At 35.7% G+C, this 26,394-nt stretch overlaps 1 protein-coding gene across 1 annotated transcript in view; it reads left to right on the forward strand.

The window, feature by feature from the left end:
* Positions 1-26,394, forward strand: part of TLL1 (tolloid like 1) — a 175,242-nt gene that overhangs the window by 11,164 nt on the left and 137,684 nt on the right. Inside the window, exons 6-8 of the mRNA XM_018061208.1 lie at positions 13,588-13,766; positions 20,447-20,552; positions 25,619-25,743. Coding sequence (XP_017916697.1) covers positions 13,588-13,766; positions 20,447-20,552; positions 25,619-25,743 — 410 coding nt within the window. The remainder of the gene's footprint in view (positions 1-13,587; positions 13,767-20,446; positions 20,553-25,618; positions 25,744-26,394) is intronic.

Below are 26,394 nucleotides of genomic sequence, written 5' to 3' on the forward strand. Positions count from 1 at the left end.
GAGCATCTTTTCATGTGTTTGTTAGCCATCCGTATGTCTTCTTTGGAGAAATGTCTATTTAGTTCTTTGGCCCATTTTTTGATTGGGTCGTTTATTTTTCTGGAATTGAGCTGCAGAAGTTGCTTGTATATTTTTGAGATTAGTTGTTTGTCAGTTGTTTCATTTATAGAAAACTATAAAACACTGATGAAAGAATACTACATTTTAAAGAAAGGTATTCTTTGATCACAGACCTCTGCGCATCCGCCACCACTGCAGCCGCCCTTCCTTCTGTTGCAAATATATGATAGCATTGCCCACTAACCTGAGTTAGAAACCTCAGTTTTGTTTTCAGTGATTTTCAGTTTTCAACACATTGTTTCTGTTGATATCCACTATATCTTTTTGTTTCCACTTTTATTCCATGTCAGTCCTCTTGTCCATTCATGCCTTTGTCTTCTCACATCTGGTCTATTTCAACTGTTCTCCTGTCTTAACTTATCAATTAACTACCATTAGAATTATCTTCAAAAAGTACTAATTAGAGCAAAATGTTACACTTTTTGAGATTCCTCGGTGTTTATAACAACCTACAGTGGTGTTTTCTAGATTTGCTTCTTATAGGATGATAACAATACTCTCTTCACAACAACTATCCTGTAAGTTGTGAAAATGCTTTGTTAAATTTCAGTAAGTATTCCTACAAGTAGTGTGTTAAACCTTGCTACTATTCAGCCAGTTTAAAGGAATATAGAATACAGTGTCCCTTAAACTTATTTTAAAATGGAAGCAGCCATTTCATCCTTCTAGTGAAGAATGTGGTCAGTATCCCAGAACAGATTTTGGGAAATGCCAGCCTGAGAATAAAATCTAGATTCTTGGACATAACATTTACGACAGCTTGCATTCACTGCTGCTTCTGCCGCCACATCTCTTCACAAATCCCATAGTCTAGCCAAGTTACAGTAATAGCAGTCCTCCAAGCAATTCTGTATAGTGTAAGAAAGACTTTTCATTGTGAAAATTTTCACTTTCCCCTTGTGAAAAGTGAAAGTGAAGTCACTCAGTCGAGTCCGAATCATTGCAACCCCACGAAGTATAGCCCACCAGGCTCCTCCCTCCATAGGATTTCCCAGGCAAGAATACTGGAATGAGTTGCCATTTCCTTCTTCAGGGGATCTTCCTGACCCAGGGATTGAACCTGGTTCTCCTGCATTGCAGCCAGATGCTTTTATTGTCTGAGCCACCAGGGAGACCCTTTCCCCCTGTGTTTCCAGTTAATTGGAACTTATATTTAAACATTTGAGTATTTAAATTGTTTCCATTTTTGTTTGTTTGCTGAGATTAGTTGGTAGGGCACGCTGTCTAGTTTACACCACATCACATCAAGAAGCACATGTTCCCGCACCTACCACTTTAGTGATGGCTAAGATTTATCAGTTATCAGTGGATTCATGTGGTGACAGCCACGCCCCTCAATTTTAAGTCCCCATCACTGGAAAAGAGTCATTTTCTCATGTTATTGTTTTCTTTTATTCTTTCTACATTTAGCTGAAATTCTTCTATAAAGAGGAATTATCTCTAATCAGCTATAGCTATTTGATACCTTCTATTATTGTTCATATGGGGAATTTAAATGAAATGCTTAAATCCTTTGGAGGAAATAATTCTTGCCCTAATGACATATATTCTTGGGTTGGGAAAAATATATATTTCACTAGGTATTGGGGGCACTACATCATCTGGCTTTGTCCCATCATATTTTCCTAGAACATTTAAATTAACTTAAAAAGTAATGAGTTTTAATTTTGGTCCTATTAATTGACATTAAGGAAAAAGATACATTGTTATTTTTCTGTTTATTTTGGATAATGCCTTAATGTTTTACCTATGAATTATCTACACAATGTTTTCTTCTAAGTTACTTTATTTATTCTTGATAAGTTTTGATTATGTTTGAAGTCTCTTCTAATACTTTATATATGATGGTTTGGTCGCTAAGTCATGTCCGACTCTTGCAACCCCATGGATTGTAGTCTGACAGGCTCCTCTGTCCATGGGGATTCTCCAAGCAAGAATACTGGAGTGGGTGGCCATTTCCTTCTCCAGGGGATCTTCCCGACCCAGGAATTGATCCCGGGTCTCCTGCATTGCAGACAGATTCTTTACTGACTGAGCTACAAGGGAATAAACGTCTAAATCCAAACTATCATTCCTTGCTTCCTTCCGGTTATCTTATAGGAGTGGATATAGCTCAGGTTGCATATTTCTAAATATACAACATATTCAGATCAGTACATCTTTTCTTTACCCACCTTTCAATTTTGTAAAATAAATACATCCAAAGTGCCACTTAATTATTTTATTGATCAATTTCTGTTTGTAACAAATTCATGTATATATACTCATTTTGTTTTTTTACTTTGGCTCTTTTCAAAGTTTTCCATTTCACTCGTTTTACCCTGCTAAGCTATTTTATTTCATATATTTCATTCTCACCCATTTTTGAGCTATCCATGGGGATACTCTGCTCTACAACAGCTATCATAACTCCAGTTCCACTGTTGGCTCAGATGTCTGCCTTCATCAGTGATGAGGGCAGGGAGCTTACCTGTGTTGCTCATGACACCCAGCACACTGCTTTAGAGGTGGCTATCAGGCAAGGGTCAGAAATTTACGTGTCAGCTGAAGTTCATTGTGTGTAATCCTAAAATAAAACAATGTAAGAATTTAAAGGGGTTTTGAAAAACATGCAAAAAAGACACAGATGTGTATAGCTGACTTTTGGACTCAGAGGGAAAGGGAGAGGGTGGGATGATTTGGGAGAATGGCATTGAAAGATGTATACTATCATGTAAGAATCGAATTGCCAGTCTATGTCCGATGCAGGATACAGCATGCTTGGGGCTGGTGCACGGGGATGACCCAGAGAGATGTTATGGGGAAGGAGGTGGGAGGGGGATTCATGTTTGGGAACGCATGTACACCCATGGTGGATTCATGTCAATGTGTGGCAAAACCAATACAGTATTGTAAAGTAAAATAAAGTAAAAATAAAAATTTAAAAATAATAATAATTAATTAATTAACTAATTAATAAAAAAGAAAAACATGTATTCAGTAATTTAGGGATTTGAAAACTGAAGTTATGACTTTCCTCAGGATACTTAAATCTGTAGTTACATTCTTGAAATTAGACCCTTGAGTTTTCTTGTTACTGTTATAGTAGTAACATTGCATTTTGGTGGTTTGCTTTGGTGCTAATTTTCCAGTTCAAAGTTTATACCGTATTATTATTTTCAATGATAGGAAGGATGATACTTTTTATTGAAGTTGATCAGAGCCTACTAATCATTCTAATCATTTTGTGACTTCTAAATTTTATTTGAAATTGCCATTATTGGCCAAAATTTCATGAAATAGTGATATTTTACCATGCTGCTGCTGCATTTATAGCTCACAAAAGTTAACAAATTATCAAAGAGTTTGACAGTTAATATTGCACAATATAGTGAAAGACATCTAAAATAAGATATATTTTGAGTCAAACACTTAACGCTCTACTGGAGTCAGTAATGGGTCTTTTTGCTTATAAGAAATGTGAAGTAATTAGCCCCCAATTAAAATAAATAAATTTAAATGATAAAAAAGAGATGTGACATATAATGTATCACATTTAACAATACCTAGTATTGCAGTCCATGGCGTCGCTAAGAGTCAGACATGACTGAGTGACTTCACCTTCACTTTTCACTTTCATGCATTGGAGAAGGAAATGGCAACCCACTCCAGTGTTCTTGCCGGGAGAATCCCAGGGACGGCGGAGCCTCGTGGGCTGCCGTCTATGGGGTCGCACAGAGTCGGACACGACTGAAGCGACTCAGCAGCAGCAGCAGGGCTGTTGAATAGGAAGAACCTGCAAAGTGGTGCCAGTGATATGAATGGCAACATTTGTCTGTTCTGTTTGCTTTAATTTAGAAAGTAGAGCATCTTATTACTTCTTATTTTCATCACTTTGACTTGTCACTTCAGACAACTTGTAACTCTTGCAAATTTTAAAAATAAAAGCTGAAATAATCTCCATACTGGAGTGGGTTGCCATTTCCTCCTCTAGGGGATCTTCCCAACCAGGGAAGTTAAGGGTTGAGGAGTTATTAAATATCTGTCTGTGCTTGCGCTCATTCATGTTCGACTCTGCAACACCTTGGACTGTAGCCCACTAGGCTCCTGTGTCCATGGGATTTTCAAGACAAGAATACTGGAATGGGTTGCCATTTCCTCCTCCAGGGTATCATTCTGTCCCAGGGCTTGAACCCACATCTCCTGTGTTTTCTTCATGGCAGGCATATTCTTAACCCACTGAGCCATCAGGGAAGCCCATTATTAAATATGGAATTGCCTATATAATTTAGAGCATAAAGTTCCCTTAGTATTCTGCTACAGTCAATTTTTATTCAATAAATATTTATTGGGTATCTAATTCCATATCAAGCCATTAATAAGTATGGAAATAATAAAATATTTAAAAGAAAAATGTAGAAATCATAACTTTTTACCATTTAACTCTAGTGCATTTCCTATTTTTAAGTTGAATTATAACTGTACATGATGTTCTATATATCTGTGTGTATATATATATATATATGCATGTTTCTAGATGTATGATATATTTGCTTCAGCTACAATGGTCATAGGCTTTAATCTCTATATTGGCAAAAGGTTTAACCTAAGCAATAAATATTTTTCAGTGAATATCTATTACCTTCTTTGGTGTTTATCTATTTTACAATATTACTAATTATTATCAGAAAAAAAGTGAGACCATTTTATTTATTTTATTTTTTTTTTAAGATTTAAAATGTTTTATTTTTTATTTTTTTTTAATTTTAAAATCTTTAATTCTTACATGCGTTCCCAAACATGAACCCCCCTCCCACCTCCCTACCCATAACATCTCTCTGGGTCATCCCCATGCACCAGCTCCAAGCATGCTGTATCCTGCATCAGACATAGACTGGCAATCATTTTAAAACAGAAGTTGTTTGATTTTATTCTTTCTAAGTCAGAGATTTATGTAACTGAATTTTTACATTCAATTATTGTATGCTAATTTTTAATGATTGCCAAAAATCAATCAGACTTAGAATTAACTTATTTTCTTATTTTCTAGATTTTATGTATTTTAATTGCATTTCTCTTTGGTAATTTTGGTTATTCAGATTATGGCAGTAGTCACTTACCCATCCATTTCTATTGAATTCTCATTTCACGTCATTTATCCTAACTTTGGGGCCTATAATATTGAGTGTAAGATGTTAACTTGGCTCTCCCAGGTAGCTTAGAGGTAAAGAATCTGTCACTAATGCAGGAGCCACAGAAAACAAGGGTTTGATCCCTGGTTGGGAAGATCCCTTAAAGGAGGAAAACACAACCCACACCAATATTCTTTCCAGGATAATTCCATGGACAGAGGAGCCAGTCAGGCTACATTCTGGGGTCTCAGAGAGTTGGACACGACTGGAGCAACTGAACAGACACTTACAGGGTTCTCTATGCTAAGAAGTTACACTTAGGCAGAGGAAGTGTGCTAGCCATGATTCTTGTTCCCAAACAATGAAGACTGGCTAACTTAAACAGAAATCAATAGGAGCAAATTTATTATTATTTATGTAAGGAAATTATTTTTTTTAAGTTTTGGAAGGAATTTATAGAATTAGACTAATAGAAAAAGTGAAGAGACAAACTGAAGGAGGAATCTCAGCAAGGGCATGTTGAATTATTTACCTTGAGCATTTCCATGACTTCTAAGGATGCTTGCTCCTAACTGCTAGAGTCTAAGCTCTGTCCTGCACTTTGGGGCTCTGTTCTTTCAATAAATATCTATTTATTATCATTTTTTTGACCTTTTATTTTTTCCAGTTGCATTGAGATATGTTAATAATTGACATATAACATATTGTTTTAAGTGTATAACATGCTTTTAGATTTATGTATAGTTTACACATTTTGTTGTTATTGTAGTGATGAGAACTTTTAAGATCTACTCTCTTAGCAACTTTTAAATATATGATATGGTATTGTCAACTTTTGTCACCATGCTGTACATTACATCCTCAGGAATAACTGAAGTATGTACCTCTGACTACATTTTACTCATTTCACCCAACCTCAGATCTTGCCTCTGGCAACCAACAATCTGTTCTCTGTATCTATTGAGCTCTATTATGTGCCAGGCTGTATTCTAGGAGCTGGCATTTTGGCAGTGACCAAAACAGTGAACAAAATAAGTTTTCTGCCCAAAAAAAGCTTGCATTTTTTGTATGCAGGCAAAACACCTATGAACATAAATGAAATATGAAATATATTAATAGACAATAAATTCTAGGACCAAAGGAAAAGTAGTGAAAGTGGGATGGAAAGGTATTTGTATAGAAGTTGAAAAAGTTGAGGAAACAAGCCATTTGGATATCTGAGAAACAGAGTTCCTGACAAAAGAATAGACTGTAAAAAGACGCTGAAGTAAGAGTAAATCTGCATGCTCAGGACACAGCAAGGAAGCTTCATGGCTCAAGAGGAGTGACAGGGATACTAATATATATGAAGAATAAGAAAACTCTTGAGAGTCCCTTGGACAGCAAGGAGATCAAACCAGTCAATCCTAAAGGAAATCAATCCAGAATATTCACTGGAGGGACTGATGAGGCGGCTGAAGCGCCAATACTTTGGCCACCTAATGGGAAGAACTGACTCATTGGAAAAGACCCTGATGCTGGGAAAGATTGAAGGCAGGAGGAGAAGGAGACGACTGAGGATGAGATTGTTGGATGGCATCACCAACTCAATTGACAAGAGTTTGAGCAAGCTCCGGGAGATGCTGAAGGACAGGGAAGCCTGGTATGCTGCATTCCATGGGGTTGCAAAGAGTCAGATACTTCTGAGTAACTAAACAACAACATATATAATAAGATACTTATATGTGAAGATTGTGTATTATCTTATGGGTATATATATATATACACATTAGATTTCCCTCTGAGCAAAATAGATAGCCTGTATCAGTCAGCTTAGGCAATTTATGATGTGATGAAACTGAAAACTGAAAATGTTAGAGGCTCAGTTGTATCCAACTCTTTACGACACCATGGACTGCAGTTCACCAGGCTCCTCTGTCCCTGGAATTCTCCAAGCAAAACTGCTGGAGTGTGTTGCCATTCCCTTCTCCAGGGGATCTTCTTGACTCAAGGATTGAGCCCAAGTCTCCTGCATTGACAGGTTCATTCTGTACTGTTTGAGCCACCAGGTAAGCCCTTATGATGAGTTAACAGCTCCCAAATCTCAGTGACTAGAGTGAAAAACACTTACTCCTTACTCTTATTGTATATCTGCCACTGTTTGCCTGTAGCTCACTGCAGAGGATTTAATACAGTGTCCAGTCTGATGGAGAAGCCTCTTCTTGGAACATTGCAATTGTAGCAGAAAGAATAGAAACAATTTAGTCAACCATATTTGCTCTTAAAAATTCTCTCTAGAGAAGACACAAAAAAAGTTTGTGCTCACATGACATTGTCCAGAGCAAGTCAGATGACTAAGCCCAGTCAGCAGGGTACAGATGTATAATAATCTCCTAGAGAGGGGTAATAGTCAAGAATTTTTAAATGTTGACACAATTTACAATACACTCATTGGATAATATTCAGGACAGAAGTAATCTGACTGGACATTTAAAAATTATATCTATGCCAAGAAGAGACTGCTGTGAGGAAGGCATAAAGCTTATAGAGAACTTTCTTTGTACTTACTGACTTTGTTCCACCAGTCTGAGGTCAAAGTAGAGAATACCGGGTTTTGAGTTACCTTCTTACTCTCTATGGCTTAGTGGGCTTTTTGAAAGGTGGTGAAAGTTTTCTAAGAGGGTAAGTAGATCTTATAATGGCTAAGCTTTAAAAGGAAGACTGAAATTTGAAATAAAAAAATCAAAAGCTGTGTACAAGAAAATAGCATGAAATCTGGATTACATTAGAAAGAAACTAAGACAAGTTAAAGCCATGTTTTTATAAACCTGTCATGTCATACATAATTGTATGTGCATATATTTAGCTATTTAGTCATCTGAGCATCTAGAATTCTTCTGTACCTAAGCCAATGCATTTCCCATTCTTCACAGGACCATTGTAAAAGCCAGTGTGAAATGTATTTTTGCTTTCTATTATGAAACCTCATTGTATTTATTAGAAATCATTATGGGTAAAGTTATGCTAATAAATGATGTGTCAGATTAGAAGAATTGACCATTTTAGATTTAAAAAATCAACTTCATTGCTTGACTGTCTCCTGGATTTTGATTTGCAAAATATTTTCTTTTCTGACAACCAGCAAAAATGACTCAATGTAGGTAATTTAGTTGCTGTATGATCCTTGGATATTTCAGTTTCATTATCATTGTTTCATGGTGCCAAATGTTTCAGTTTAAATCTCCGTAAGATTTGCAAATTTTGATACATCTAATATTTTACTATTTCAGTACATAGTAAATAACTATGTGTGTATGCTTAGTCGCTCAGTCATGTCCGACTCTTTGCAACCCCATTGACTGTCGCCTACCAAGTAACTCTCTGTTCATGAGATTCTCCAGGCAAGAATACTAAGTTGGTTTGCCATTCCCTTCTACAGTGGATGTTCCTGACCCAGGGATTGAACCTGGGTCTCCTGCATTGCAGGCAGATTCCTTACCATCTGAGCTGCCTATGTAGGTATAAATTAAAATGTGCTACTAAAAAATCTAACTGGGAGCAAAAATACAATTTCTTGATTTTTTTCCCTACCACTTACCTCACTTTTCTATTATCGATTTAGTATGCATAATTAGCTCTTATAATAGATACATAAATAATAAGTTGAATTACTACTTCTAACTGGCAAGGAAAAAAGGAAAAAATATACCCAACTAAATGCAGAGTGCCAGAGAATAGCAAGGAGAGATAGGAAGGTCTTTTTAAATGAACAATGCAAAGAAATAGAGACAAATAATAGAATGGGACAGACCAGAGATCTCTTCAAGAAAACTGGAGATGTTAAAAGAATACACAGAAGAACTGTACAAAAAAGATCTACATGACCCAGAAAATTATGATGGTGTGATCACTCACCTAGAGCCAGACATCTTGGAATGTGAAGTCAAGTGGGCCTTAGAAAGCATCACTATGAACAAAGCTAGTGGACGTGATAGAATTTCTGTTGAGCTATTTCATATCCTGAAAGATGATGCTATGAAAGTGCTGCACTCAATTTGGAAAACTCAGCAGTGGCCACAGGACTGGAAAAAGTCAGTTTTGATTCCAATCCCAAAGAAAGGCAAAGCCAAAGAATGCTCAAACTACTTCACAATTGCACTCATCTCACAAGCTAGTAAAGTAATGCTCAAAATTCTCCAAGCCAGGCTTCAGCAATATGGGAACCATGAACTTCCAGATGTTCAAGCTGGTTTTAGAAAAGGCAGAGGAACCAGAGATCAAATTGGCAACATCTGCTGGATCATGGAAAAAGTAAGAGAGTTCCAGAAAAACATCTATTTCTGCTTTATTGACTATGCTAAAGCCTTTGACTGTGTGGACCATAATAAACTGTGGAAAATTCTCAAGGAGATGGAAATACCAGAACACCTGATCTGCCTCCTGAGGAATCTGTATGCAGGTCAGGAAGCAACAGTTAGAACTGGACATAGCCCAACAGACTGGTTCCAAATAGGAAAAGGAGTACGTCAAGGCTGTATATTGTCACCCTGCTTATTTAACTTATATGCAGAGTACATCATGAGAAACACTGGGCTGGAGGAAGCACAAGCTGGAATCAAGATTGCCAGGAGAAATATCAATAACCTCAGATATGCATATGACACCACCCTTATGGCAGAAAGTGCAGAAGAGCTAAAGAGCCTCTTGATGAAAGTGAAAGAAGAGAGTGAAAAAGTTGGTTTAAAGCTCAACATCCAGAAAATGAAGATCATGGCATCTGGTCCCATCACTTCATTGCAAATAGATGGGGAAACAGTGGAAACAGTGGCTGACTTTATTTTTCTGGGCTCCAAAATCACTGCAGATGGTAATTTGCACCCATGAAATTAAAAGACACTTACTCCTTGGAAGGAAAGAAGTTATGACCAAACTAGACAGCATATTGAAAAGCAGAGACATTACTTTGTCAACAAAATTCTGTCTCTTCAAGGCTATGGTTTTTCCAGTGGTCATGTATGGATGTGAGGGTTGGACTATAAAGAAAGCTGAATGCCAAAGAATTGATGTTTTTGAACTGTGATGTTGGAGAAGACTCTTGAGAGTCCCTTGGACTACAACGAGATCCAACTACTCCATCCTAAAGGAAATCAGTCCTGGGTGTTCATTGAAAGGACTGATGTTGAAGCTGAAACTCCAATACTTTGGCCACCTGGTGTGAAGAGCTGACTCATTGGAAAAGACCCTGATGCCGGGAAAGATTGAGGGCAGGATCAGAAGGGGACAACAGAAGATGAGATGGTTGGATGGTATCACCGACTTGATGGACATGGGTTTGGGTGGACTCTGGGAGTTGGTGATGGACAGGGAGACCTGGCGTGCTGCAGTTCATGGGGTCATAAAGAGTCAGACACGACTGAGCAACTGAACTGAACTGAAAAGAATATTCCATGCAGGGATGGACACAATGAAATACAGAAATGTTAAGGACCTAACAGAAGGAGAAGAGATTAAGAAGAGATGACAAGAATACATAGAACTATGCAAGAAATTTCTTAATGACCTGGATAACCACGATGATATGGTTATTTCCCTAGAGTTAGATTTGTGGAATGTGAATTCAAGTATGCCTTATGAAGCATTACTACAAGTAAAGGCGGTGCAAGTGACAGAATTCTAGCTGAACTATTTAAAGTCCTAAAAGTGATGCTGTTAAGGTGATTCTGTTAAAGTGCTGCACTCAATATGGCAACAAATTTGGAAAGCTCAACAGTGGTCACTGGACCTGAAAAGGACAATTTTCATTCCAATCTCAAAGAAGTGAAATGCCAAAGAATGTTCCAACTACCATACAATTAAGGCTCATTTTACATGCTAGCAAGGTTACCGTCAAAATCCTTCACGCTAGGCTTCAGCAGTATGTGAACCAACAACTTCCAGATCCACAAGCCGGGTTTTCAAAGGGACAGAAGAAACAGAGATCAAATTGCCAACATTCACTGGATCCTGAAGAAAGCAAGGGAGTTCCAGCAAAACATCTATTTCTGCATCATTGACTATGTTAAAGCCTTTGATCATGGGGATCACAACAAACTACAGAAAATTCTTAAAGAGATGAGGTAAGACCAGACCATCTTACCTGTCTCCTGGAGAAACTTGTATGCAGGTAAGACACAACACTTAGAATTGGACTGAACAACTGGCCCACTCAAAATGGGTAAAGAAGTACAGCAAGTCTGTATATTGTCACCCTGTTTATTTAACTTATCTTCAGACTACATCATGTGAAATGCCAGGGTGTATGAATCACAAGCTGGAATCAAGATTGCTGGGAGAAATATCAACAACCGCAGATATGCAGATGATATCACTCTAATGGCAGAAAATTTTGAGGAACTAAAGAGCCTCCTGATGAGGGTGAGAAAGGAAAGTGAAAAAGCTGGCTTGAAACTCAACTTGAAAAAACTAAGATCATGGCAAACTAAGATCATGGCAAATAGAAGGGGAAAAACTGAACGCAGTGACAGATTTTATTTTCTGTGGCTCCAAAATCACTATGGATGGTGACCACAGCCGTGAAATCAGAAGACATTTGCTCCTTGGAAGGAAAGCTATGGCAAACCTAGATAGTGTAATAAAAAGTAGAGACTTCACTTTGCCAACAAAGGTCTGTAGAGTCAAAATTAAGGTTTATCTATGAACAGATGTGATAGTTCAGCCAAAAAGAATGCTGAGCACCAAAACTGAGTTGCAGTACTGGAGAAAAGTCTTGAGAGTCCTTTGCATTGCAAGGAGATCAAACAAGTCAATCCTAAAGAAAACCAACCCCGAATATTCATTGGAAAGACTGATGCTGAAGTTGAAGCTCTAATACTTTGGTCACTGATGCGAAAAACTGATGCATTGAAAAAGACCTAACGCTGAAAAGAATGAAGGCAAAAGAAGAAGTGCTTCAGAGGATAAGATGTTTAGATAACATCAATGAGCATGAATTTGAGCAAACTCCAGGAGATAGTGGAGGACAGAGGAGATTGGGGTGCTACAGTCCATGGGATTGCAAAGAGCTGGACATGACTTAGTGACTGAACAGCAACTATGGAATAAGGTAAGACATTTAATCATTTAAAGCCTACAGAAATAATAGGACTGACAAATATTTGTAACACTCAAAAAGACTGAAATGTTCTTTCTCTGAAAAGTGAGCTTAATGATGTGCATTTTATAATATTTTGGCAAATTAATTTCAAAAAATTTCCTCTCTTAACTTAAAAAATTAGAAAAAGGTTTTGGTGTCTGGCACATCATAATCCCCATCTATTCAAGACCAATTATTTACTTCCTGTATTGCTCTCTAGAGGGGTGGCTCTTAGATAAGCTATTTTAATGTAAACCCTAATTGTTGAAGTTTTAAGTGTAATTTTATTGATAGCTCTAGTTGTAGTTACTGTATTATTGTTCATTTAAAACTGTTTTAGAGTCAGTGTCCTTATGTGTCCACACCTGCATGTGTGTACACACTCTTTCACACACACTGACACGTTTCATGTATGCACATACACAAAATGGAATTTCTACGTTTTGAGTAGAAGAGTATCATTGAATATGTATAAATATCAGTAAGTTGAGGAACATTTTCAGGAGAATACTCTGGATAGTTTACATTCTGACAGTCCAAGATATTCTTTCAGAAGGTGAAATGGACTAACCACATCAAACTTTACCTGACCATTTGATTATTGATTGATTTTTCTTCACCAGTCAACCATTAACCCTAGGTAATTTGCCTCTTGAAATTAATTTTCCTGTATTGACTTCTTTTAAAAGTTTTCCTTTTTAAAAAGTTTTCCCATAAGGAGAAGAAATATTCGTCTTTAAATTAACCAACATTTTTCACAAATTTAACTGTTTTTCTCAAAGTAAAAAAAATAAAGTTTGTTTTTATGCTTAATAGTGAAATAATGTATTATTGCTAGATAACTAACCTAAATTATTTACATGGGTTGTGGAGACCAAAAATTGTATTAGAAATAAATGTGAATTGAAGTCTTGAGTTTAACTCTATGTATAATAGCCATTAATCACCATCATAAGTATTTTATTATCTTATTATCTTCTAAATACTCAAAAATGATTTAAGGCACATTTCCAACATCTTCTAATATATGAATTAGTACAAATGCACTGCAATTGATTATGGAGACTGGCATATGCATTTACCAGGATTACTAGAAACTGGCTATGTTCATCAATGAAAAACTGTTCTGCCTCTGACTATGCTGTACTTTATATTTCACCTGAAACTTTAACAAATTTTCACCCTATTATAATTAACTTGTCATCACCCTGTTTACCACCATTCACATTTTCTGCTTTATTCCAGATGCTGCTCCTATGTAGGTCGGCGTGGAAATGGGCCTCAGGCAATCTCTATTGGCAAGAACTGTGATAAATTTGGAATCGTTGTTCATGAACTGGGCCATGTGATAGGCTTTTGGCATGAGCACACGCGGCCAGACAGAGATAACCACGTGACTATCATACGGGAAAACATCCAGCCAGGTGAGGGGCTGTACAGGGTGTCGGATTTGAGATTGACTAAACATCTTTTAATAGGATTGTGCTGTTTACATTTTAATTTCTTACAAAATGTGAATTGTTTTGTTGATATTGTGGCTCAACATTTTCCTTGATTAAAAAATACCTATTATGGTGCTGATTTGTTCCTGCAAATCAAATGATCTTATCCAATTTTTACATTTGCATTTTTTTCTTAAGATTTATCTATTTTATATCTCTGGTTCTTTCAAAAAAAATGGTGAACCATAAATTAATATTGTTAAATTTTCAAAAAGCATTTTCTATCCTTAGTTCTATAATTTATGTTGTTGGGATTTAAAAAGGGTCCAGAGTTTGTCACAAAATGTGCTGCTACCATAAAAATCTGTATTATACCACAGATAGTTTCATGAGAAAATTCCAGGGAAGTGAGACATTTTTAGGATAGCCCAAATATTTTCTTGAGACTTTCTCTTAATCTTGACTACCCTAAAGACAAATTCTTAAGAATGTTTCAAGTGTCAGCAGTTCAGTAGTTAATATGTATTTAAATTTAATTTCCTCTGACAGTTGATGTGTAATAATAACCTCATTTATAGTTTTGTATTTGTTTTACCTTTCATAAATTCATGAAAATAAGCACATTTCAATTGCCAAAAGAAAAACCCTATTGTTTAGAATTGTTTTATAAGATTGTGCATATTTCATGCATTGTTGTTTAGTCGCTAAGTTGTTTTTGACTGTTTTTGCAACGCCATGAACTATATAGCTCACCAGGCTCCTCTGTCCTTGGGATTTCTCAGGCAAGAATATTGGAGTGAGTTGTCATTTCCTTCTCCAGGGGATCTTCCTAACCCAGTGATCAAACCTGCATCTCCTGCATTGCAAGCTATGTGTTATTTTCTTATTCATAGCCAGTTTTAAGTTATTAATACAAACATTGAATTCCTAAGAATTTCCTGTGATTAACAGCATTGACCTATTTAGTCACTCACAACATATTTGTATTGAGGCATTATTAGATATTGGAGATACTTCATGAAAATTACAGAGCTTAGTGTAGCTCTGTCTATATATATACAAACATTCTAAACAAGTGGGAAAATGAGAATAGTCATATGTTGAGAATACTGTCAGTCCAAACAAGGTGTGACAAAATGTGCTTTAGCAAGTCACGAGATGTCACAAAAGAACTGAAATTTAGAAGTAAAGGGTTTCTAAGTGCAGAAGAGTGATGGTATATCTAACTGAAAAAAAAAAAAGAAAAAGGATCATGATCAAAGCTACAATTACAGATAATTAGATTATTTTCATCTGCTCATAGGGCTGCATGGTAAGTTACAAGTGGGAGATTAGTTGGTAATTACCAAAGGGGATTAGATCATAGGGATTTTCTATAAGAAGCCAGGAAATTTATCCTGGCTTTTATCCTAGAGATTTTATCCTCTAGCTACTGGAGAATAACCAAAGGATTGAAAGCAGAACAAGTTCTGATTTAAAAGAAATAGAAAGAGATTTCTTTCAGCTTATAGGGATTATTAACTGAGAATGGGGATATGGGAGTAGGGAGAATGAACCTATAAGAAGCTTAAATGAGTAGTCTATAAGAGGTGACTGAGTCCTCAGTTAGGGTGGTGTAGACCAAGAAGATGAGGAAATAATATTTCAAAAATATTTTAAGAGAAGCACTATATGAAGGATGTGAAGGAAGATCTTCAAAGTTTTATTTTTTAGGTAACAGGGTGAGTGGCGGCACCATCAAATGAAGTAAGCTAAGAAATATGGATAAAACAAAAAGCAACATACTTTTAAGAGGGAAAAGACAAATAATAATTTCATTTAGCATATGTTTGAGTTTGAGAAGCCTTTAGATAATTGAAGTAGAGATATTTAGCAGACAAAGGAAAGCCGAATCTAGACTTTAGGACATATCTAGAAAGGAATTTGATACAGGATTTGACTGTTTAGGAAAATGTTGGAGAAAGAAGGAAATCAGATTTCAGGTAGAACATGGGGAATACCACCATTTAAGTTCAGTTTGAGAAAATCTCTCAAAAGATTAAGCTTGGTCTAAGGGGTAGGAGAAAAATCAATTAGTGTAATGTTACAGGGAAGAGATCATTTCAAGAAAAAGAAGTATTCTGTAGTGTTGAAAGAGAAGTAAATAAAATCTCTACTCTCAATATGGAAGACTCTTTAACTCCTCAGCAGCTATCACGTTCATCTAATAATTTTTTTTATCACTGGGAGACAAAGAGGAAATAGTATTTCTGATGATTACTCCAACTACCAATTAAATGAGAAAAAGTTTTCTATTAACTACAGTTATTAAGTTTCCTCTATTATGCTGACAAAATAACTTATAAAGAAAGTAACTTTCAAGAACGTTTCTTGCTCTTAAAATTAGGACTCTGATTCAACATAAATTTACATACCTACAACAAGCAAGAAATGTATAAAAAGCATATAAATATAAAATACTTAACACAGTGCTAAACTAATTATGGTTTTTCTTGTTTGTTGTTGAGTCACTATTCAGTTAATGGAAAAGAGTAATTTATTTAGTGAGATGTTCTGAGTATTTGGAACTCTGCACATTTTGTCACCTCTTTTAGGATTCAACAATATTCTCAGCATGTGACTATTCTCACTTTCTTCATTCACTTGCAATAGTTTGTATGTATGAACCCTTGGCCCTCTGTATTTGTAGGGTTTTGCATCCATAGATTCAACCGACCTTTGAATCGAAATTTATTCATTGTACTAAACCATTTTATATAAAGGACTTAAGCATCCACAAATTTTGGTATCCAAGAGGTTCCTAGAACCAATCTGATCAGATACTGAAGGCTGACTGTAATTCTAATATGAAAGAATTCATGTTGGAGAATAACTTTCAACAGATCTGTGTCTTACTCAGAAACTTAAGATCAAGTGTTATTCTAGGGCAATGTCTAGTAAGTGTCAACTTTAGCTTTGCATTCATATGCAAAATTAGTGGCTATGTATGATAGGAGCCAATTTTGTACAAGGATTGGATTACTTTTAGATTAGTTTTAAGCCACTTTAGAACAGGCCTTCAAGAATGAGGCTTTTCATTCAAAAAAAAAAAAAAATGTTTAGGATGAGTTTTGCTGGTGCTCTGTATCTCTGATTTTCTTTTCCCTTCTTTCATAAAATAAGTCTAATTTTCTTTACAGAGTCCATATATGGCTGTGTTCTTTTTAACCATTTATGTCATATATGTGGTAAATGCTCAATTATATGCTTCAGAAGGTATTACCAAAGCTGCTTCATGTTCCGCTTTCAGAAATTTTCATGAAACATTTTGCTTTACTTAAGGAGTATATTCACATATTGTGCTTGGAAGTTGACACATCCATTAGATTACAGGTTAAAATTAATAAAATCAGCTCCATAGCTTTATAAACATCATATTTAAAATTGTATATACTAAAATATACTTACTATTTTTTAATGAAGGGTAGAGTTATAACACTTGCTTCTGTCAGGTTAAAGACAATGTAAATTATTTCCTGAGAAGAGTAATAATAGCCACAGAGATTTCTGGAACATGTATCCCATTATTTGGTCTGTTAGTTCACTGAAAACTATTTAATGTGTGAATTCATTGTAAAGGTGAACTAAAACACTTTTAGAGAAGGAAATGGCAACCAACTCCAGTATTCTTGCCTGGAGAATCCCATGTACAGAGGAGCCTGGCAGACCATGGTCCATAGGGTCAGAGAGAATTGGACATGACTGAAGTGACTAAGTACAAAACACTTTACTCTGGGCTACAGGTTCTACAACTTAAGGCTGATTGTTTCATCTTTAATGCTTAAGTGATTTGGAGGGGCTCCAAAATCACTGCAAATGGTGACTGCAGCCATGAAATTAAAAGATGCTTTCTCCTTGGAAGAAAAGCTGTGACCAACCTAGACAGCACATTAAAAAGCAGAGACATCACTTTGTTGACAAAGGTCCATCTAGTCAAAGTGACATTTTTTCCAGTAGTCATGCATGGATGTGAGAGTTGAACTATAAAGAAAGCTTAGCACAGAATAACTGATGCTTTTGAACTGTGGTGTTGGAGAAAACTCTTGAGCGTCCTTTGGACTGCAAGGAGATCGAACTAATCTATCCTAAAGGAAATCAGTCCTGAATATCCGTTGGAAAGACTGATGCTAAAGCTGAAACTCCAATATTTTGGCCACCTGATGCAAAGAACTAACTCATTGGAAAGACCCTGATGCTGGGAAAGATTGAAGGTAGGAGAAGGTGATGACAGAGGATGGGATGGTTGGATGGCATCACTGACTCTATGGACATGAGTTTGAGTAAGCTCCAGGAGTTTGTGATGGGCAGGGAAGCCTGGCGTGCTGCAGTCCATGGGGTCGCAGAGTTGGACAGGACTGAGCGACTGAACTGAACTAACTGAGTATGTCAGTCTTCTCATCACCCGTATGAAAGATCTTATGCTCTGTACATCACTCAGTTTCTTTATTAGCTTTTGGGAAACTTTTTAATGTGATATTTTCAGATTTAGTAATAATATAACAATTGGAATAAAATTTAAATACTTGCATAAACATTGTAATAGTTCTGTTCTGAACTCTAACCTTGAATTTGGAATCCTAATACCTCAACTTTACATTTAGATGTTTCAGACTGAGCCATAAAAACAGCCTTCTTTGGGTGCTGAAATTTTGAAAAATGAATTAGTGAAACCTAAACTCTATCTGAGGAAACATTTCTGGAACCACTAATGTAGGTCTACACATTTAATACTATGTTCTTTTCAGATTTCAAGAAATAATATTATAATACAGATACAAAGAGGCAGTTGAGAAATCTATTAATGTGAAAATGTCCATAAGTTAAAATGGCAGTCATGAAAAGTAAAAAAAGAAAAATTAAATCCTGAAGCATATTCTTCTAAAAAGCATTCTGATTAGAGCTTCCTTTTCATCAAAGAAAATCTTGTTTCAGCTTTGAGTGAAACGTTCTGTTGTTATTTCATCTTTAGTGACAAAGTCACATAGCAAACACTTGAAATGTGTGTATATACAACATATAATATTTCCCATTGTTTCATAGAAATCATCTAATACAAGTAGGAAGATTTATTTGTCTAGGCCAATAGTGTCATAAGAGAGAGTGGGAAACTCATTTGGTAAAAAGCGTAGCTTTTATAATCACAATACTGCAAAAAAAAATGTAGTCATTTTTAAGAAAACAATATGAAGAGAGAGTGAAAGGGTATAGAAAGAAAAATCCAAAGTATGCTTTTGGTAATCTACCTTTTTGACAAAATTAACTTATTCAGTTCAGTTCAGTTGCTCAGTCATGTCCGACTCTTTGTGATCCCATGGACTACAGCATGCCAGGCTTCCAGGTTGATCACCAACTCCCGGAGCTTGCTCAAACTCGTGTCCATTGAGTCAGTGATGCCATCCAACCATCTCATCTTCTGTTGTCCCCTTCTCCTCCCACCTTCAATCTTTCCCAGCATCAGGGTCTTTTCCAATGAGTCACTTCTTCACATCAGGTGGCCAAAGTATTGGAGTTTCAGTTTCAGCTTCAGTCTTTCCGATGAATAATCAGGACTGAACTGATTTCCTGGCTTGACCTCCTTGCAGTCCAAGGGACTCTCAAGAGTCTTCTCCAACACCACAGTTTAAAAGCAGCAATTCTTTGGTGCTCAGCTTTCTTTATAGTCCCACTCTCATATCCATACATGACTACTGCAAACACCATAGCTTTGACTAGACGAACCTTTGTGCCCAAGTAATATCTTTGCTTTTTAATGTACTGTCTAGGTTGGTCACAGCTTTTCTTCCAAGGAGTAAGTGTCTTTTAATTTCATGGCTGAGATCACCATCTGCAGTGATTTTGGAGCCCAGAAAAAACAGTCTCTCACTTTTTCCACTTTTTCCCCATCTATTTGCCATGAAGTGATGGCACCAGTTGCCATGATCTTAGTTTTTGGAATGTTGAGTTTTAAGCCAACTTTTTCACTCTCCTCTTCACTTTCTTTAAGAAGCCCTTTAGTTCTTCACTTTCTGCCATAAGGGTGGTGTCACCTGTATATTTGAGGTTAATGATATTTTTTCCTGGCAGTCTTGATTCCAGCTTGTGCTATCTATCCTGGCATTTCACATGATGTACTCTGCATATAAGTTATATAAGCAGGGTGACAATTTACACCTTAAGATACTCCTTTCCCAACTTGGGACCAGTCTGTTGTTCCACGTCTGGTTCTAACTGGTGCTTCTTGACTCGCATACAGATTTCTCAGGAAGCAAGTAAGGTTGTCTGGTATTCCCATCTCTTGAAGAATTTTCCACAGTTTGTTGTGATCCAGATAATCAAAGGCTTTGGCATAGTCAAAACGTGGTCCACTAGAGAAGGGAATGGCAAACCTCTTCAGTATTCTTGCCTTGAGAACTGCATGAACAGTGTGAAATTCACTAATATTCTTTCAGGCTGATATTCAAGTGCACATAGTGGCGCTGGTTGTCCTCTTTTGCGTGTACTTGGGTGTTTGTGTGTAAATGTAGCATCATGAAGATCAGTGATCAGCTTTCGGTAGAGAGCAGTTAGAGGACTGGGAGGGTTCTTCTGTTCTCCTTTCTGTCTGTTAAGAGGTTTCTGAAATGTTTCCTGTGCCTGATTCTTAGGTCAAGAGTACAATTTTCTGAAGATGGAGCCTGGGGAAGTGAACTCGCTCGGAGAAAGCTATGATTTTGACAGCATCATGCATTATGCTAGGAACACCTTCTCAAGGTTGGAGTCTCAGGTTATACCTCTTGACTTTTAATTCCTTTCCTCTGTGTGGCTCCTCACAAAATAGGTTTAGCATAGAACTAGAACCACTTTTAAATATTGCTGCTGTAGAGTACAAAAAAATACTTTCTTGGTGTTGATAGCCAACACCAGGCATTTAAGATTTTAAAAACACATTTCTTATCAAAATATATTCAAAGTAAGAATTTAAATGGTATGAATTATTTAAATTATTTAATATAACTAATCATCCAAAAGTTCAATTGAAATGATTACCAAACCAATCAGCATGTTAAATTGGCAAGCACTTAAATAGAAATTAGGCATTTCAAATACAGAACTCAGTTGTTGTGTTGGAATGTTATACTCTTTCTGTGGCTTGTGTTTTTATTGTATATTTTCTGTTGCTCAAGTACTAATCATACTTGAAAACAGCTATAGTAAAATAATTATCAGAAAACATTTTGGAAAGATATTTTGCTTCATATAATTTAGAGTTCTGCCATTTACTAATCTTAGAATTATTTTGTTAGTGACTGAATGCTAATTTAAGAGTGTAATAAATTTGAGTTTTGATCTATTTCACTCTAAAGAAGTTATCATCAAGGCAATAGTTTCCAGGTAAGTAATACGAAACTGTTTAAGTCATCTCTTTTTTCCCATTTTATACCCATTTTACACTCATATGTCCATTCCACTCATTCTTTTTTTATCATTATGTGCATTTCACAACTCATTAATGTTTATGTTTAAAGGCAATGTTTCAACCTGAAACACACATTTTCCCTTATTCTGTACTCCTTTTATGTCTGTAAATGATTGCTTTTCCATAAACCACAAGATTCATGCAGTTTGTCACCCCCTAAACCTACCTTGGTGTTGCATGACAACTAGCCTTGACATATCAAGTGTTCTTATTGTTTCAAAATTTGAGTATTCACTTTTCCTAAATAAACTTATATTACTAGAGTAAAAGAAACTGTATGTATCTGTAAGAAGAATTGATCCAATTCACATATTTTTTTTTTCTGATTTTAAAGAAGATGGTTATTAACTCATACATACATTGAAATAAAAATTACAGGAGAGGAAATATTTGGCACAGTTCTCAGGCACCACCTTCAAAGTATTTGAAAGTTTTTTTATTATAATAAAGAAATCTCAATATCAATGGCAACCCACTCCAGTATTCTTGCCTGGAGAATCCCATGGAAAAAGGAGCCTGGTGGGCTACAGTCCATGGGGTCACAAAGGGTCGGACACAACTGAGTGACTAACACACACACACAATATCAAATGTACCATATTTTCTATTTTTAAATGTGCAATTTAATAGTATTAAGTACATTCACATTGTTAGGAAACAGATCTCCAGAAACTTTTCATCTTGCAAACCTGAAACCCTATACCCATTCATTAAACTCTCCACTCTCCCCACCCCCACCCAACCTCTGATAACCACTTTTCTACTTTTTGCTTCTGTGAATTTGGCTAGTTTAGGTACCAAGTAAAATTACACAATATTTATCATTCTGTGACTGTTGTTTTTTTCTACCTAGCATAAAATCCTTAAGGTTCATCTATGTTGTAGCATGCAGCAAAATTTCCTTCCATTTTCAGGCTGAATAATACTCCATTGGATATATATTGACTCTTTGTTTATTCATTCATTTGTTCATGGATATCTGAGTTGCTTTCACCTCTTGGCTACTGTGAATAGTGCTACCATGAACATGTGTATGTGAATATCTCTTCAAGAGCCTGTTTTCCTTTCTTTTGGATATATACAAAGAAGTGAGATTACTGGAATGTATGGTAGTTCTATGATTGTTTTTTGAAGAACCTCAATCCATTTTTTCATAGATGCTGCACTATTTTGCAAACCTATCAACAGGATATAAGTGTTCCAATTTCTCCATATCCTCACCAACATGTTTTCTTTTCCATTTTTTCAAGATAGTAACCATCCTAATGGGTATGAAATAATGTCACATTATGGTTTTGATTTGCATGATTAGTCATGTTGAGAATATTTTTCTATGCTTGACAATTTGTATATCATCTTTGAAAAAATATATATTCAAATCTTCTGCCTATTTTTTCATCAGATTACTTCATTTTTCTGTTGTTGAGTTGTAGGATTTCTTTGTATATTCTGGTCTCTTATTATATATATATATATATCCATATATACATATATATATACATATGGATATATAGAGATGGTTGGATGTCATCACTGACTCAATGGGCATGAGTTTGAATAAACTCCAGGAATTGGTGATGGACAGGGAAACCTGGCATGCTGCAGTCCATGTGATTGCAAATAGTCAGACACAACTGAGCGACTGAACTGAACTGATGTATATATATATATATATATATATATATATGTTGGAAACATTTTACCTCTCTTTCATTCTTTTGATTGTTTGCTTTGCTATGCACAAGCCTTTTAATTAAAAATGCAATCCTATGCTTTGGGTATCATATCCAAGAAATCATTGCTATATTTACATTGCAACAAAAAGGATAAAATATCTAGGAATAAACCTACCTAAAGAGACAAAAGACCTATATGCAGAAAACTATAAGACACTAATGAAAGAAATCAAAGATGACACAAACAGGTGGAGAGATATACTGTGTTCTTGGATTGGAAGAATCAATATTGTGAAAATGACTATATTACCCAACGCAATCTACAGATTCAATGCAATCCTTATCAAACTACCTTTAGTATATTACACAGAACTAGACCAAAAAATTTCACAATTTGTATGGAAACACAAAAGACCCCATATAGCCAGATCATTCTTGAGAAAGAAAAATGGAATCAACCTTCCCAACTTCAGAATATACTACAAAGCTATAGTCACCAAGATAATATGGTATTGGCACAAAAACAGAAATATAGAACAATGGAAAAGGTAGAAGGCCCATAGACATACCCACACAGCTATAGGCACCTTATCTTTAACAAAGGAGGCAAGAACATATGATGGAGAAAGAATAGTCTCTTCAACACATGGTGCTGGGAAAACTAGACAGCTACATGTAAAAGAATGAAATTAGAACATTTCCTAACAAAAGTAAACTCAAAATGGATTAAAGATCTAAATATAAAACAAAAGTCTATAAAACTCTTAGAAGAAAACATAGGCAGAACACACTTTAACATAAATCACAGCAAGATCCTCTCTGATCCACCTCCTAGAGTAATGGAAGTAAAAACAAAAATAAATAAATGAGACCTAATTAAGCTAAATGCTTTTCCACAGCGAAGGTAACTGTAAATAGGGTGAAAAGACAATCCTCAATGAGAAAATAATAGCAAATGAAACTACTGACAAATGATTAGTCTCTAAAATATGCAACCTATTCATGCAGCTCAAAACCAGAAAAACACACAAACCAATCAAAAAGTGGACATTTCTCCAAAGAAGACATGCAGATGGCTAATAAACACATGAAAAGATGATGCTCAACATCCCTCATTATTAGAGAAATGCAAATCAGAACTACAATGAAGTATCATCTCACACTGGTCAGAATAACCATCATCAAAAAAATCTACAAACAATAAATGTTAGAAAGGGTGTGGAGAAAAAGGAACTCTCTTGCACTGTTGGTGGGAATGTAAATTGATCCAGCCACTATGGAGAACCCCACGGAGAGTCCTTAAAAAAAAAAAAAAAAAAACTAGGCATAAGTCTACCATATGACCTAACAATCTCACTGCTGAGATTTTCTCATATACTGAGGAAAAAATACTTGAAAAAGACACATGAATCCCAGTGTTCATCACAGCACTATTTACAATAGGCGGGATATGGCTGCAACATAGATGTCTATCTACAGATGAATGGATAAAGAAGTTGTGGTACAGTGGAATATTACTCACCTATAAAACTATTGCATTTGAGTCAGATCTAATGCAATGGAGCCTCATTATAGAGCCTATTATAATAATAGAGCTTATTATACAAAGTGAAGTAATGAAGTAAGTTAGACAAATATTGTATATTAAAGCATATATATGTAATCTAGAAAGGATGATACTGATGAACCTATTTGCAGCACAGCAAGGGAGATGCAGACATAAAGAACAGATTGTAGACACTGAGGGAAGGAGAGGGTGGCAAAATTGAGAAAGTAGCTTTGAAATATATATATTACCATATGTAAAATAATGGGAATTTGCTTTATGACACGCAGAACTGAAATCTAATTCTCTGTGACAACCTAGAGGTGTAGGACGGGGTGGGAAGTGGGAGGGAGATTCAAGAATGGGTATGGCTAATTCATGTTGATATATGGCAGAAACCAACACAGTGTCATAAAGTAATTATTCTCCAATTAAAAATAAATTAAAAAAATGAGTTTTAGATTTTGAAAAAAATAAGTACTTTTTCTAAGGAAAATCTGAATGCCACCACTAACTTTATACTCACCATATATATATTTTAAATTAATTTATTTTAATGGGAGGCTAATTACTTTACAATATTGTGGTGGTTTTTGCCATACATTGACATGAGTCAGCCATGGGTGTACGTGTGTCCCCCATCCTGAACCCCTCTCCCACCTCCCTCCCCATCCCATCCCTCAGGGTTATCCCAGTGCACCGGCTTATACAGAGTGAAGTAAGTCAGAAGGAAAAACACCAATACAGTATTTTAATGCACATATATATATGGAATTTAGAAAGGTGGTAATGACGACCCTACATGCAAGACATCAAAAAAGACAGAGATGTAAAGAACAGACTTTGGGGCTCTGTGGGAGAAGGTAGGGAGGGATAATTTGAGAGAATAGCACTGAAACATGTTTATTGCCATATGTGAAATAGATCACCAGTCCAAGTTCACCATACACATTTAGCACACGATTTTTTTCTACTTTGATGAAAGTATTTTGAAAGACTGACACACAGTTTAAATCTAAACACTGACATATTTCTCCTTTGCTTGGTTTGAGTTTAAAAAAAAATTATTTGTAAGGAATATATGTGTCTTAATTTGATGACTTATGTGTGACTTGTTTCTGATATTTTTTTTTTCCAGGGGGATGTTTCTGGATACCATTCTCCCCTCACGCGATGATAATGGCATTCGTCCAGCAATTGGTCAGCGAACCCGCTTAAGCAAAGGAGATATTGCACAGGCAAGAAAGCTGTATAGATGTCCAGGTACTGCACCACACAAACTCAGAAGCATAATTGAGTCTGATAGTGGTTTTCCAGATGAACGAGCCACAATTAACTTAGCTGTTTACTTGTCTCTTTTCATGCTGGCGAGTAACTCAGATGCTCAGTTCAAAGTTGCTAATCATAAAATGAAATAGAAGAGAACTCTGGAATACCCATTGGTATAATTAAAAACAAATTGCTAGAAATCAAATTTCAAAAGCAGGGATGGTAAGCTTTATTTCTTTTAATTTAATGAATAAAAAAGAAAAACTGTAGTTGTTATTAAATAGTTGCATGATTTCATAGTTAAATTATGGGCTTCCTTGCCAACATAACAAGAATATCCTTTATTTCAACTTCATAATTCGATCCGGAATGATCTTTTATAGCAAGTACTATCATTAACTGTATATAAATTTAAATTTTATTAGGTGGAATTTATAACTTTGTTGCAAAAGAACAAAGTTCTAATCATGTTATAGTGAACTACTAGTTTGTTTTTATGTTTGTTTGCTAGGTTGTTAAAATGTTTCCTATTTAGATACATTTGTGAAAAAAGATTAAAGACAGGTCTTAATAACAATGTTCCAAGGGAACATTGATCCCTTACTGGTCTAAGAAAGAAAAGATAAAGCAATTATACTCCAATTA

Source organism: Capra hircus, chromosome 17 (genome assembly GCF_001704415.2).
Source record: "Capra hircus breed San Clemente chromosome 17, ASM170441v1, whole genome shotgun sequence".
Lineage (NCBI taxonomy): Eukaryota > Metazoa > Chordata > Mammalia > Artiodactyla > Bovidae > Capra > Capra hircus.